The sequence below is a fragment of the Phocoena sinus genome, chromosome 2 (assembly GCF_008692025.1).
Source record: "Phocoena sinus isolate mPhoSin1 chromosome 2, mPhoSin1.pri, whole genome shotgun sequence".
NCBI classification, from domain to species: Eukaryota; Metazoa; Chordata; class Mammalia; order Artiodactyla; family Phocoenidae; genus Phocoena; species Phocoena sinus.
The window spans coordinates 68,976,877-68,990,935 of record NC_045764.1 but is presented as its reverse complement, the minus strand read 5'-3'; the positions used below and the strand labels follow the sequence as shown (position 1 = coordinate 68,990,935).

Below are 14,059 nucleotides of genomic sequence, written 5' to 3'. Positions count from 1 at the left end.
GCAGGAATGCTGATTAGATCTCAAACGTGTTATGTTTGAAAGGCCTCACTGGTGTGGCCTACCCCTTGACCTTGTGGGGTTTCTCTGTGCTGCCCCCAAAACAGGTCTAGGCAGTGACATCCTAATCCACGGGATGAAGGCTCGAAACCGCTCTATTCACGGGGACGTGGTAGTTGTCGAACTGCTCCCTAAAAATGAATGGAAAGGAAGAACCACCGCCCTGGGTGAGAATGACGGCGAGTCCCCGAGTGAGCCCATGCCCACAGGTGAGCCAGCTGTAAAGTTGCCTGGTCGTCCATGTGGAATGTTTATTTTTCCTCTCTTTAGTCCAGAAATACTGCAGTTATTAATATATGCTATCATCTCTTTTCCTACATTGTCAGTTTCCCCTCTCTGGTTTATTTTATTCTCATCAGCACCCAAATATGCTATATAGTATGTCTCATCTTAAAATAAAAACCCTCTTAGGGGGACTTCCCTGGTGGCACAGTGGTTAAGAATCCACCTGCCAGTGCAGGGGACACAGGTTCGAGCCCTGGTCCAGGAAGATACTATATGCCATGGAGCATGTAAGCCTGTGCGCCACAACTACTGAGCCTGCACTCTAGAGCCCGCAAGCCACAACTACCGAGCCTGAGTGCCACAACTACTGAAGCCCACGTGCCTAGAGCCTGTGCTCTGAAACAAGAAAAGCCACTGCAGTGAGAAGCCTGTGCACCGCAATGAAGAGTAGCCCCCGCTGGCTGCAACTAGAGAAAGCCCGCATGCAGCAACGAACGCAGCCAAAAATAAATAAATTTATTTTAAAAATAAATAAATGTCACACCAGGCCCCACAAAAGAAGGGGCACACTGACAATGTTAATTTAAAAAATTATCTATCTTAAAAAAATGATCCATTTAATAATAAAATAGAAGGAAGGCAAATGTTTAAGCATCTCTCAACTTGTGTGGATGTGCTCAGAAAAATGGGATGTTGCATTTCCTGTTTTCTTCCTCACTGCTGAACTGGTCAGAGACCAGATAGGTGACATCTTACCAGTTAAGGCTTTATTTTGTTTTGTTTTCCCAAAGGCAGAGTGGTGGGTATCCTTCAGAAGAACTGGCGGGATTATGTGGTGACATTTCCATCCAAAGAAGAGGTCCAATCGCAGGGCAAAAATGCTCGGAAAATCCTAGTTACACCTTGGGATTACAGAATTCCCAAAATCCGAATTAGCACTCAGCAAGCAGAAGCCCTCCAGGTACCTTTACTCTTTGCCTCTTGTCTTTGCCAGCTTTTGAGCGGTACCAGGAACTGTTAACTCCTTTGCATAGGAAGGGATAAATTAGTGATGGCATCTGGTGTTCTGAGATCCTGTTTTCTAAAAATTCTAAATATATAGAACCATCTGTTAAGTAGTCCTTGGATAAAAAATGAAGGCCAGAGAGAAACCGTCCTAGAAAGAGCTGTGTAGGACAGCTAGAGAGAACATCTATTATCCAGCTGTCCAACACAGAAACTTTTCAATAGATACACTTTGCCAAAACTAACAAGCTTTCTTTCAGCAAGCGATATAGAAATACGATGGCTCTGCCCTGTAGGGATGATATAGTGGTACTTCACAGAATCGATTATCCTTAAAGGAATAAGAGCCCTGGAGAGAAGACAAAAACAAGAAAGTTAGAAATGAACCTTTACTGTGGCGAAGGGGGTAGGCATCGCCCAATTTGATTTGCCCGATGTTTTGGAGTTTGCAAGTGAGACAATGAAGCAGGATGTCCCCAGCCAGTAATCTGGTCGTTGTGTACCTTTCCATCCCAAAGCCTCACGCAGGCTCTCTGAAGCCAGTTGTAACAATTGCTCTCCATGTCTATGGTTTGCTGGAATCCGGGGGCAGTGGGGTTCAGTTCATACGGATAACCTTCTTCTCCACCAAAAGTTGTCTTAAGAAATTAGAAAGTAACTTTAAAGAAATTAGAAAGTAACCCACCCCCACAAAAACATTGAGATTTTTTGCTTTGAAATTTAATTTGGACTATGCATAATTGGGTTTTTCCCTTGTATCACAAATGTTAACTCAAATGTGTCACAGTTGGCTTTCTGTCTCAGGCTACACTCTCCAGCCCACTTATTTGGTGTGGAGGGGTAATGCCTCCCTTCAAAGCATTGCACTAAGCATTTACCTACCATCTGGCAATTTAGTAAAACAGGAAGAACCCAATAAAAGAATAGAAAAGGGGCTTCCCTGGTGGCGCAGTGGTTGAGAGTCCGCCTGCCGATGCAGGGGACACGGGTTCGTGCCCCAGTCTGGGAAGATCCCACATGCTGCGGAGCCGCTGGGCCCGTGAGCCATGGCCGCTGAGCCTGCGCTCCGCGACGGGAGAGGCCACAACAGTGAGAGGCCCGCGTACCGCAAAAAAAAAAAAAAAGAACAGAAAAGAAAGAAAAACCGCTATTTGCAAATTGGCCACTCTCTTTGGAGCTTGATGCTGTTTATCGCTCGTTTGTTTGGTGCTGCTAATTGACCCATTCGACTCCTGGTGCTGGGCTCATGTTTCCCCCTCTTTGTTCAGGACTTCCGGGTGGTTGTGCGCATTGATTCCTGGGAGTCGACATCCATGTATCCAAGTGGACATTTTGTGCGTGTTTTAGGAAGAATCGGAGACCTGGAAGGGGAAATTGCAACCATCCTGGTGGAGAACAGCATTTCAGTCGTCCCCTTCTCAGAAGCTCAGGTCAGACTTCTGCCAGTCCTTTGTTCTGATAAAAGACTTTTTCTACTTTTTTTTTTTTTTCTTTTGTTGTCCGTTTTGTCATTAAGAAAAATCTTAGTACTATTTAACAACCCACTGTCTAAAACCACAGATAATGGAAAAATCTCACTCTTCTTTATTCTGTGTTTGAACCAGATTGAAGTCAGCTTCCAGTGCAGAGTTAGTTTCCTGCAGCCTCACAGCTCTCAAATTTTTACGTTTTCCTACTGTGCTTACAAATGGTATGTCAGTGTCTTACAGTCAGTATACGTCCATCCCCCGTGGTACTACACGGGTACCTGGTTACAGACCCAACTGGGCTCTAGTCCCTGTCATAATCATTGAACCAGAGGCCTGCAGAAAGCTGCAGGGAGCAGCTTCTTGGGTTCCATACATCTCTGACCCATGGGTCAAAAAATCATGCTCATTATGAAACTGTTTTTGTAACCTTTACAGAAAACAAAAATTCCGTGAACATAAAACGTCAGCTATTTTCATCACTTTATGATCTTTTAAAATCCCCGTAAATCTTGTTTATTATTCTCGCATAGCTATACTCACAGTGTGCACAGTCTATTTTCTGCTGCTTTCACTTAAGAATCATTTCTCTGTATTGACATAGCCTACTTATTTTTAATAGTGGTGGCAATTACTCTATAGGTTGTACTCTAGTTTGCTTAAGCATTCCTCAGTTGCTGAGCGTTTGGGCTGTTTCATTTTTCAGTATTATAAAAGGTGCCACTTCAAACATTTCATAAATATTACTTTTTTTTTGATCATTTTCTTTTGGAATGTAATCTTTAAAGTGAGATCACCAAGTCAAAGGGCATAAAAAATTTAAATAGCTTTTGCTATGAATTGACAGATTGTTCTTCAGAAAAATTGGGCCAGTTGGCACTGCCATCAAGAGCATATGGGTAGCAAGGACTTCCCTGGTGGCGCAGTAGTTAAGAATACGCCTGCCAATGCAGGGGACAAGGGTTCGAACCCTGGTCCAAGAAGATCCCACATGGCACGGAGCAACTAAGCCCGTGCACTGCAACTACTGAGCCTGTGCTCTAGAGCCCGTGAGCCACAACTACTGAGCCTGCATGCCACAACTACTGAAGCCCGTGAGCCTGGAGCCCGTGCTCCGCAGCAAGAGAAGCCACTGCAATGAGAAACATGCACACCGCAACAAAGAGTAGCCCCCACTCACTGCAACTAGAGAAAGCCCATGCACAGCAACGAAGACCCAACGCAGCCAAAAATAAATAAAGTTTATTTTTTTAAAAAAAGAGCGTATGGGTAGCAAATGAAGCAACTGACAAAGGATTCATCTCCAAAATATACAAGCAGCTCATGCAGCTCAATATCAAAAAAACAACCCAATCCAAAAATGGGCAGAAGACCTAGACAGTTCTCCAAAGATATACAGATTGCCAACAAACACATGAAAGTATGCTCAACATCACTAGTCATTAGAGAAATGCAAATCAAAACTACAATGAGGTATCACCTCGCACCAGTCAGAATGGCCATCATCAAAAAATCTACAAACAATAAATGCTGGAGAGGGTGTGGAGAAAAGGGAACTTTCTTGCCCTGTTGGTGGGAATGTAAATTGATACAGCCACTATGGAGAACGGTATGGAGGTTCCTCAAAAAACTAAAAATAGTGGCTTCCCTGGTGGCGCAGTGGTTGAGAGTCCGCCTGCCGGTGCAGGGCATGCGGGTTCGTGCCCCGGTCTGGGAGGATCCCACATGCCGCGGAGCGGCTGGGCCTGTAAGCCATGGCCGCTGAGCCTGCACGTCCAGAGCCTGTGCTCCGCAACGAGAGAGGCCACAACAGTGAGAGGCCCGCGTACCGCAAAAAAAAAAGTCATGTACCGCAATGTTCATTGCAGCTCTATGTACAATAGCCAGGACAGGGAAGCAACCTAAGTGTCCATTGACAGATGAATGGATAAAGAAGATGTGGCACATATCTACAATGGAATATTACTCAACCATAAAAGAAACGAAATTGAGTTATTTGTAGTGAGGTGGATGGACCTAGAGTATGTTATGCAGAGTGAAGTAAGTCAGAAAGAGAAAAACAAGTACCGTATGCTAACACATATATGTGTAATCTAAAAAAAAAAAAAAATGGTTCGGAAGAACCTAGGGGCAGGACAGGAATAAAGATGCAGACATAGAGAATGGACTTGAGGACACCGGAAGGGGGAAGGGTAAGCTAGAACGAAGTGAGGGAGTGGCATGGACATATATACACTACCAAATGTAAAATAGATAGCTAGTGGGAAGCAGCCGCATTAACACAGGGAGATCAGCTCGGTGATTTGTGTCCACCTAGAGGGCTGGGATAGGGAGGGTGGGAGGGAGGTGCAAGAGGGAGGAGATATGGGGGTGTATGTATATGTATAGCTGATTCACTTTGTTATAAAGCAGAAACTAACACACCATTGTAAAGCAATTATACTCCAATAAAGATGTTAAAAAAAAAGAGCATATGGGTATTCTTCTTTTCATTATAATTTTTGACAGAGTGGTGGCTACAATAGTAAAATACTTTAGAATATTTTACATTATTAAGTTTTTATGTTTACCGTTAGTATCTGGAAATTATTTGTTGACTTGTTTTGACAGCTTAGTGAAAATGTTAGAGCAAAATAAAGCGTGGATTAGACTTCACAGGACTAGAATTCTTCCCTTTTAGCCTACTTAACTGCAAATTGATGGCTTGAACAGGTAATAGTGCAGAAAAAATGCTCGAGATTGATCCTGCTTCAAAAAGGAATATGCTTTTAATATTTGGGACATGTTGGTTTTCATCCAGGCTTGACTTGAATTAAAAGCTCAAATGGATCATTTGAAAATGGGGTGGATATTGTACTCTTTATAAGCCACCCATTCATTCTCCAGCCTCCACGACTGAAGAGGCTGTAAACACCCTGGGACATTTCCTGTCCGACTGTAACACCTTCAGGCGCATGGGGATTGTGTCTTTCCTATTGACTCCCATATTTCCAGAGCCTAGCACAGCTCCTGACACATTTTAGGCACCCAATAAATAATTATTGCTCAAAAAAAGCAAACATAGGTTAATTGCGTAAGGTAATGGGTAATGAATGGGGTTTCCATGAGGTCACATTGAGAATGTCAGAGAGTGGATTTTTATAGGAAATTTCTGATGCATGAATTGCTGAATTTGGGGACTCTCCTTGTACAGATGTGTGAGATGCCAGTAAACACAGCCGAAAATCCCTGGAAGGTGAGTTCCGAAGAGGAACGAGAACGTAAAGACCTTAGGAAAACCCATCTGGTATTCAGCATTGACCCCAGAGGTTGTGAAGATGTGGACGACACCCTCTCAGTCAGAGCCTTGGATAACGGCAACCTAGAGCTCGGGGTCCACATCGCAGACGTGACGCACTTTGTGACATCGCATTCTTATATTGATATTGAAGCTAGAACAAGGTAACGCTGTTTGAAATCAGCACTGCGATTATGTGTGACTAATGTATTTTGTAACTGCTAGTTTCAGATTTTTAAAACAAAGATTTCACAGTTGGGAACAATTCTGAAGATCTCTTCCAGGAAAAAAAAAATTGAGGTCCACTTCCCCTTCTCCTTTAGAAAAGTACTACCTTGATCAATTTACCTTTCCTTTTTTAACAGAATCTTTTCATGTGTTGTTTTCTTCTAAATTGAAATGGGTTAAATTTCTCATGTAGTAATATCCTATTTTATATAAATACTAGATCATTACACTCTAATTTTTCTTGTACAACTAAGATTTGTACCACTTTTTCTTTCTCTTTTATATCAGTGGAAGAATATTCAGCCCAAAGCGGTATCACTTAGAAAAGTGGGAACATGGGAATAGCTTTATTACCCAGTCTGCTGCACTTGATGAAAAAGCAACAGCCTTGGGGAGTTTGTGCTGAACTTTCGGCCATTTTCCTCACTGCAGCCCGTACCGTCAGCAGTCCTGCTTCTTGCTGCTGAAGGTCGTGTGCCTGCATATGTGTCATTCACAGGGCCACCACTTATTACTTAGCGGACCGTCGCTATGACATGCTGCCCTCCATCCTCAGCGCTGATGTGTGCTCCCTCCTGGGAGGCGTTGATAGGTGAGTTTGTTCATTACTTTTATCATCAGAGCTTGTCTTGCCCCTTCTGTGGTGACTAGTGGTGTGGTGACTAGTGACTCTAGCTTGTGGCCTCTTCCTCGTCTTCTTTCTGATATACTCTCCTGCCTGCCTCCCCACCCCTGCTTTCCCCCTACATCCTCTACACCCTGCTGCACCACTTATTTGGGGGCAGCTTTGTCTCTCTCACCTTCCCTTGCCTTCTGCTCCTCTTTCTCTTTTCTTTCTGTCCAGCTGTGAGGCTGCTTCTCCCTCTTGTTGGCTTTTTAAAGTCAAAGTCTAGGAACAAATGTATATACCTTTGTACATATGTGTTCCCTGGTTGAGGCTGTTTTGCAATGAGGATCATGATCTTAGGGAGTTTTTTTGTTTATTTGTTGTAAAGTTTATGTCTGTCTTTGAATAGATAATAAAGCCATGTAGCCCAAAATTCATACGTTCGAAAAGATGTTTAATGAAAGGCTCCCACCTGCCACTTTCCCTCAGTTACCGATTTCTTCTGTATTTTCCTAGACATAATACTGTAACAAAAAAACCCCTCAGTTTTCCACCTTCCTATGTAGGGAAAAATCCAGCTCTTCCCCGCTATGTCTTTCTTTCCTGTGAGTCTCCTTTGCCTTTAAGGGGAACACGTCACATCTGACACTTCTGGTCACCAAACGTGTGGAGGTGTTTCTCTACACCAAGCAGTTCTCTGCAACCCCAGCTGGGTGTCTTACAATTTAATTCAGTTCTGATACTGTCTGCCCAGAGATAGCATCAGGTTCCACAGGGTAAAGGACTCAGTCCCACAGGACTGTCCCCACTCCTCAACTTCAGACACCATCACAAGCCCAGATTGTCAGCATGCTTCTGAACGACCAGCTGTAGATTAGAGGTTCCCATGACCCCCTCTTTAGACTTCAGATGCCAGTTGCAAGTCCACATTCTTACCTGTACTTCTGACCAACCGGCTATAAATCAGAGGTTCCAAGACCCCCTCCTCAAGTTCAATTAATTTGCTAGAGCAGCTCTCAGAACTCAGGAAAACAGTTTATCTACATTTACTGGTTTATTATAAAAGTATATGATAAAGGATACAGATGAACATCCAGATGGAAGAGATGTGTAGAGCAAGGTATGTGGGAAGGACACAGAGCTTCCAGGCCCAAGGATGCCACTCTCCCCAGCATCTCCATGTGTTCACCAATCCAGAAGCTCTCCGAACCTCACGCTTTGGGGATTTTATGGAGGCTTCATCACGTTGGCACGATCGATCAGTAACTCCGTTTTCAGCCCTTCTCCCTTCTCAGGAGAATGAGGGGCAGGGCTGAAAGCTTCTAATCATGGCTTGGTCTTTCCAGTGACCAGCCCTCATCCAGGAGCCCACCCAGAGTCTCCTCGTTAGAACAAAAGACACTCCTACCTCCCAGGAAAGTACAAGGGTTTCAGAAGCCCTGTATCAAGAGCTAGGGACAAAGACCAATATCTATTTTCTATTATTTCAAAAATAAACACACACACATGCATGCATACCTATGGACATGTGGTCTTTCTTTGTTATACAAATGGTGACCATATGTATGTATGTGTGTGTGTGTATATATATATATATATATATATATATATATATACTGTTCAGACCTTGCTTTTTTTTTAATTAACAATGTATCTTGGAGATCATTAATATGGAAATCATTCCATATTAATAACAGTTATCTGTGGAAATTTAGATTGTTTTCAAACTTTTGCTATTATAAACAAAATTGTACTGAATTACTTGGAATATAACTCATTTCACATTTTTAAAAGTACAGTATCTCTGGAAGATAAAGTCCTAGAAGTGGAATTTCTGTGTCAACAGGTATATGCATTTGTGTTTAAATAGATAATAACCAAATCGCCTTCCACAGAGGTTATACCAATTATATTCTCTCCGTCAATGTATGAGAATGCTAGTTTCCCCACAGCCTTGCCAGCACAATATGTTGTGTTTTTTTGTGTCTTTGCCAATTTGAAAAATAAAAATGGTATCTTAGAGTGGTTTTGATTTGCAGTTTTCTACTATGAGTAAAGTCAAACATTTTTTGTATGCCTAACAGTCATTTGTATATCCTTTTCTGTGAACTATTTCATGTTTCTTGCCCCTTTTTCTTTTGCTTTCTTGATCTATTAGTAATTGATATCTAAGAGCTCTTTATACATTAAGAAGTTAGCCCAGTGTTTTTTATGTGAGTTGCAAATATTAGAGTGATTTGGTGGTAAAGTGATTCTTTACTAAGTGAACTTTTTGCTAATGAACCTACCATCAAGGCTGATATCCTAGTTCAGTGTCATCCTGTAGCATTCGAAAGACTTTGCTCTTCTTTGCTAGCGAGCCCAGTAGACTTAACTCTATCAGTGCTATGCTGTTCTAAGGAAAATGGAGAACCATAAAGTCAGGTTTGTAACATTCCATGTGAACTTATTTCAGATTTGCTCAGAGTTCCCCAGAACCTAATCTAACCTTGTTTTAATTTTACGTATCTTTTGATTTAGCAGTGGAGTGTTGGATTGAAACATCAGACCAGAGCCCTGTAGCAATGTCATTTTTTTTTCATTACATTTAGGGTCTAGTTCTGTTTATTTCAAAAATGCAAGAATTAAATAATGATGTGAGTGTGACTGGTTTTGTAGGTATGCTGTAAGCATCATGTGGGAATTGGATAAAACCTCCTATGAAATTAAGAAAGTATGGTACGGCAGAACCATTATTCGATCAGCATACAAATTATTTTATGAAGCAGCCCAAGAATTACTGGACGGAAACGTCGACATTGTTGATGATATTCCAGAATTCAGGGTCATGGATGAGAAGAGCCGACAAGCCAAGCTAGAGGAGTTACTGTGGGCAATCGGAAAGTTGACGGACATAGCCCGCCACATCCGAGCCAAACGAGACCAATGTGGAGCCCTGGGGCTGGAAGGGGTAGAGGTTCGCATCCAGCTCGATGAGAAGAAGAACATTCACGACCTCATCCCCAAGCAGCCCTGAAGTCCATGGAGATGGTGGCTGAATGGCATGATCCTGGCCAACCACTGGGTAGCCAAGAAGATCTACGAGAGCTTCCCTCGCCAGGCCTTGCTGCGCCGGCACCCTCCTCCACACCAGGAGTTTTTTTCTGAACTCCGAGAGTGTGCTAACGCAAAGGGCTTCTTCATAGATACACGGTAATTCCTCTTTTGAGGGGGCAGGGAACTGGAAGAGGACGCTGTGCACTTATTGATCTTACAGTAGTTCTTAAAATGTGACAGCCACATCTTTGACCAAAAATAGAAAACTTCTTGGCTTTCTTCATTTACTACAATGTAGGTATAGAGGCTTCAATTTTTTTTTTTTTTATTTTTGCCACATCACGTGGCTTGTGGGACCTTTGGTCCCCAACCAGGGGTAGAACCCATGCCCCCCTGCAGTGGAAGCTCGGAGTCCTAACCACTGGACTGCCAGGGAGTTCCCTAGAGACTTCAAATTAAAACAAGTTTATTTAGGCGTAATTTTGACCCACTAGTTTGTAATATAAAAGTAAGGAACCTGTTATCCTTGATTTAATTTCATCTGCCCCTTAGGCAAATGCGAAGACTTAATCCTCTATTTCAAACTTTAAAATGCAGCCTATCTCTGTGGCAGTATCGTAAGACACCACACCGATGGTAAATTTCTACCATCCCTCTGTAGAATGAGACGTTTTTACTCCCCACCTCCAAGATAAAATATTTTCCGTTAAAAATGATGTATAAAGGGGATTCTTTTTTCAATATTTTGTTGTAACAGGTGCTAATTAATATATCTTTTATTCATTTATGAAAATGGATTTTTTTGCCTCTCTCTTTAGGCGATAGTATCTCTTAACTGGTTTAGTCTGTGGTTGAGCTCTGAGTGCGTGCCAGACACACATGCTAAGGGCTTTCAGGTGTTAGCTTGGATCATTCATTTATATTTTACAGATAGGGAAATTAAGTCTGGAGAGGTTAATTTGCCAATAATTTAGCAGCTGGTTAGGGCAGAGCCAGGATGGGAATCCATGTCTGTCAGACTTGAAAGCTCACATTAGTGCCCACTCTGTCACATTGCTTCTCCCTTTCATCATCCGCCATTCTCCTTCCCTATTTCTCTTGGCAGGCTATGGTACAGAACTGAATTATATACTATATTATTAAATTGTTAATATAGCTCTATATTTCCTGGGTTTTAAAAAACTACTTAAAAGTAAGTAAATAGATACTTCCTCTCGCCCTCTTTAAAAAAAGAAAAAGGTTTTCTTTTTCTGGGTTTCTTTTACTTGTGTACTTCAGGTTTAGTTCTGTTTTGTTTTTTAACTCTCTCTGGCTCAATAATTTTTTTTTTGGCTGCACTGCCTGGCATGCAGGATCTTAGTTCCCCGACCAGGGATCAAAGCATGGAGTCTTAACCACTGGACCACCAGGGGAGTCCCTGGCTCAGTAATTCTTGATTTAAAAAAAGAAAAAATCCATTCTTTGACCTGTACAGGATGTTTAAGGTTAAGGGTGTTAGGAATTTAATTCAGCCAAGTACCTGGCCACCCACTATGTACTGAGCATAACTTCATCTCATAAGTTCAGCACATTACTCTTCAGTACTTAAGAAACGTATTTGAGGGAATTCCCTGGTGGTCCAGTGGTTAGGACTTGGCGCTTTCACTGCCATGGCCAAGGTTCGATCCCTGGTCAGGGAACTAAGATCCTGCAAGCCACGTGGCATGGCACACAAAAAAGAAAAGAAATGTATTTGAATTCTGACACTCTTTGTTTAAACCTCAAAAGCAAACTAGATTTCTTTTTTTTTTCTTTTGGCTGCGTTGGGTCTTCGTTGCTGCATGGGCTTTTCTCTGGTTGTGGCGAGCAGGGGCTACTCTTCGTTGCCGTGCGCAGGCTTCTCATTGCGGTGGCTTCTCTTGTTGTGGAGCACGGGCTCTAGGCGTGCAGGCTTCAGTAGTTGTGGCACACGGGCTCAGTAGTTGTGGCCTGTGGACTCTAGAGCGCGGCTCAGTATCTGTGGCACACGGGCTTCGTTGTTCCGTGTCATGTGGGATCTTCCCCGACCAGGGCTCGAACCCGTGTCTCCTGCATTGGCAGGCAGATTCTTAACCACTGCACCACCAGGGAAGCCCAGCAAACTAGATTTCTATAGTTGAAAAAAGTTGCTTCTGAAATGTGTCCAAAATAAATTTAACTACTGGCAGATGAACGTATTCAGATGGTGAGTGAAGGGTTCCCCTCAGAGTGTTGACTTGTAAATTATTGCTGGGGACTAAATAAAAGTTTTTACATTTTTTTGTCAGGTCCAATAAAGCACTGGCTGATTCTCTGGATAATGCAAATGACCCCAACGATCCCATTGTCAACTGGTTGCTTCGATCAATGGCTACACAAGCCATGTCTAACGCACTGTATTTCTCCACTGGATCATGTGCCGAGGAAGAGTTCCATCACTATGGTGAATGATAAAATTTTACTCTGTGTGCCTATAACCTTGAGCAAGTTGTTTAAAAAGTATGTTTTTTTGTTTATTTTGATTTTTTGGTTTATTTTTGAAGGTCTAGCATTAGATAAATATACTCACTTTACCTCTCCGATAAGAGATACTCAGATATTATAGTACACCGACTGTTAATGGCAGCCATTTCAAAGATAAGAAAATGGAAATTAAGGAAAATTTGTTCAGCAACAAAGATCTGGAGGAATTATGCAAACATATCAACAACAGAAACCGAGTAAGAGGGAATTTTTAATTCTCTTACCCATCATCTCTTTTGCTAACAGAAAAGCTTTATTGTATAGTGGAATGAAAGTACCGTATATTCTAGCAAATTAAACTCTAGAATTATTCCAACCAACGAAATAACATGAAACATCATAAAGTTTGTGAGTAGCTCTCAAGACATTTACAAATGTTCTGAAGTGACTTAATGTGAATTTATGAGATTTACCATGGGTTAGCTGTTTTTCCCAAATGTAGAAATGTGAAAGATTATTATCTTGCTTACCAAAGATAATAAACAATCCTAGACACTTCTTTTTATTTATAAAATTATCCAATCATACCTGCTGTTTGAAATCTGCCTTTTTTCACTTAACATGTTATTGATAGCATACCATGTCAATATAGTTACATCATTGTTTTAGAAACTGCTTTGTATTCTATTTTATATTGTTGCTAGTGGCCATAATGTTGTACAGCTTGGAACTAGACCATTTGGTGATACATAAGATTGGAAGCTGCCTAAATGTTTAATATTATTTTCTGTATCCAGGGTTCTAGTTTGATACTGTGCAACATTATAGCCACTAGTCAGGTTGGTTTAAATTAAAATTTCAGTTCCTCAGTCACTAGCCACACTAGCCCAACAGACACGTGTGGCTTGTGGCTACCTATGGGACAACACAGATACAGAACGTTTCCACCACTGCAGAAAGTTCTGTTAGGCAGCACTGTTCCAGGCAATCTAGTTTACAACCATCCTTGTGTATACACTTTTACAGACTTCTCACATTTTGCCTGGATAAGTTCCTGGTAATAATGAATTGCTGAGTCAAAGGGGCTGCACAAATAAAACTTTCATACCTATTACTAAATTGCCCTTCAGAATAGTAGTTCTAATTTGCACTTCTACCAGCAGGATTTGGGTAGGACAGACTTGAAAATAAAGGTAAGACATAGACCTGGATACTTTTCCTCTTCCTGTATGAACTATAGACAGTTTTTAAATAACAAGTTGTTTTCTTAAAAGGATTTTCTAAGACATTTTTGAGGGAATGATAAAGGGTCCCTCAAATTTGACTTAATTCATAATAGAGAAGAATGTTTGTATTAATAGTTTTCTAGAACCTAGCCTTTTTTAAAAGTCATTGTTTCTGTGGGAATATGAATCCCATGTTTCTTGTGGGGATGTCAGGGAAGTCCACCATCATGCTTTGGGGTTGTGCTTCTTCTTAGGCAGCACAGCATTCTCAGAAGCAGTCTACAGAGCTCTTCCAGTGCATGTATTTTAAAGACAAAGACCCAGAAACTGAGGAGCGTTGCATAGCTGATGGGGTTATTTATTCAATTAGGACAAACGGTGTGCTTGTGTTTATACCAAGGTATGTTATTTCTAACACAATAGTTATTAAGAAATCATGGTTAACCTTAAAGTATAGATATGGTATATAAAT

At 41.6% G+C, this 14,059-nt stretch overlaps 1 protein-coding gene and 1 non-coding gene across 2 annotated transcripts in view; both read left to right on the top strand.

Annotated features, from left to right (window-relative positions):
• The window catches only part of DIS3L (DIS3 like exosome 3'-5' exoribonuclease), a 34,318-nt gene that overhangs the window by 19,054 nt on the left and 1,205 nt on the right, over positions 1-14,059 (top strand). The window contains 11 exon segments of the mRNA XM_032621123.1: positions 105-266; positions 1,074-1,243; positions 2,556-2,717; positions 5,947-6,194; positions 6,758-6,850; positions 9,524-10,057; positions 12,187-12,341; positions 12,442-12,480; positions 12,483-12,527; positions 12,530-12,618; positions 13,842-13,987. Of these exon segments, the coding sequence (XP_032477014.1) occupies positions 105-266; positions 1,074-1,243; positions 2,556-2,717; positions 5,947-6,194; positions 6,758-6,850; positions 9,524-10,057; positions 12,187-12,341; positions 12,442-12,480; positions 12,483-12,527; positions 12,530-12,618; positions 13,842-13,987 (1,843 nt within the window).
• On the top strand, positions 11,509-11,580 carry TRNAE-UUC. The gene has a single exon. It is a non-coding gene; the product is annotated as a tRNA-Glu (tRNA).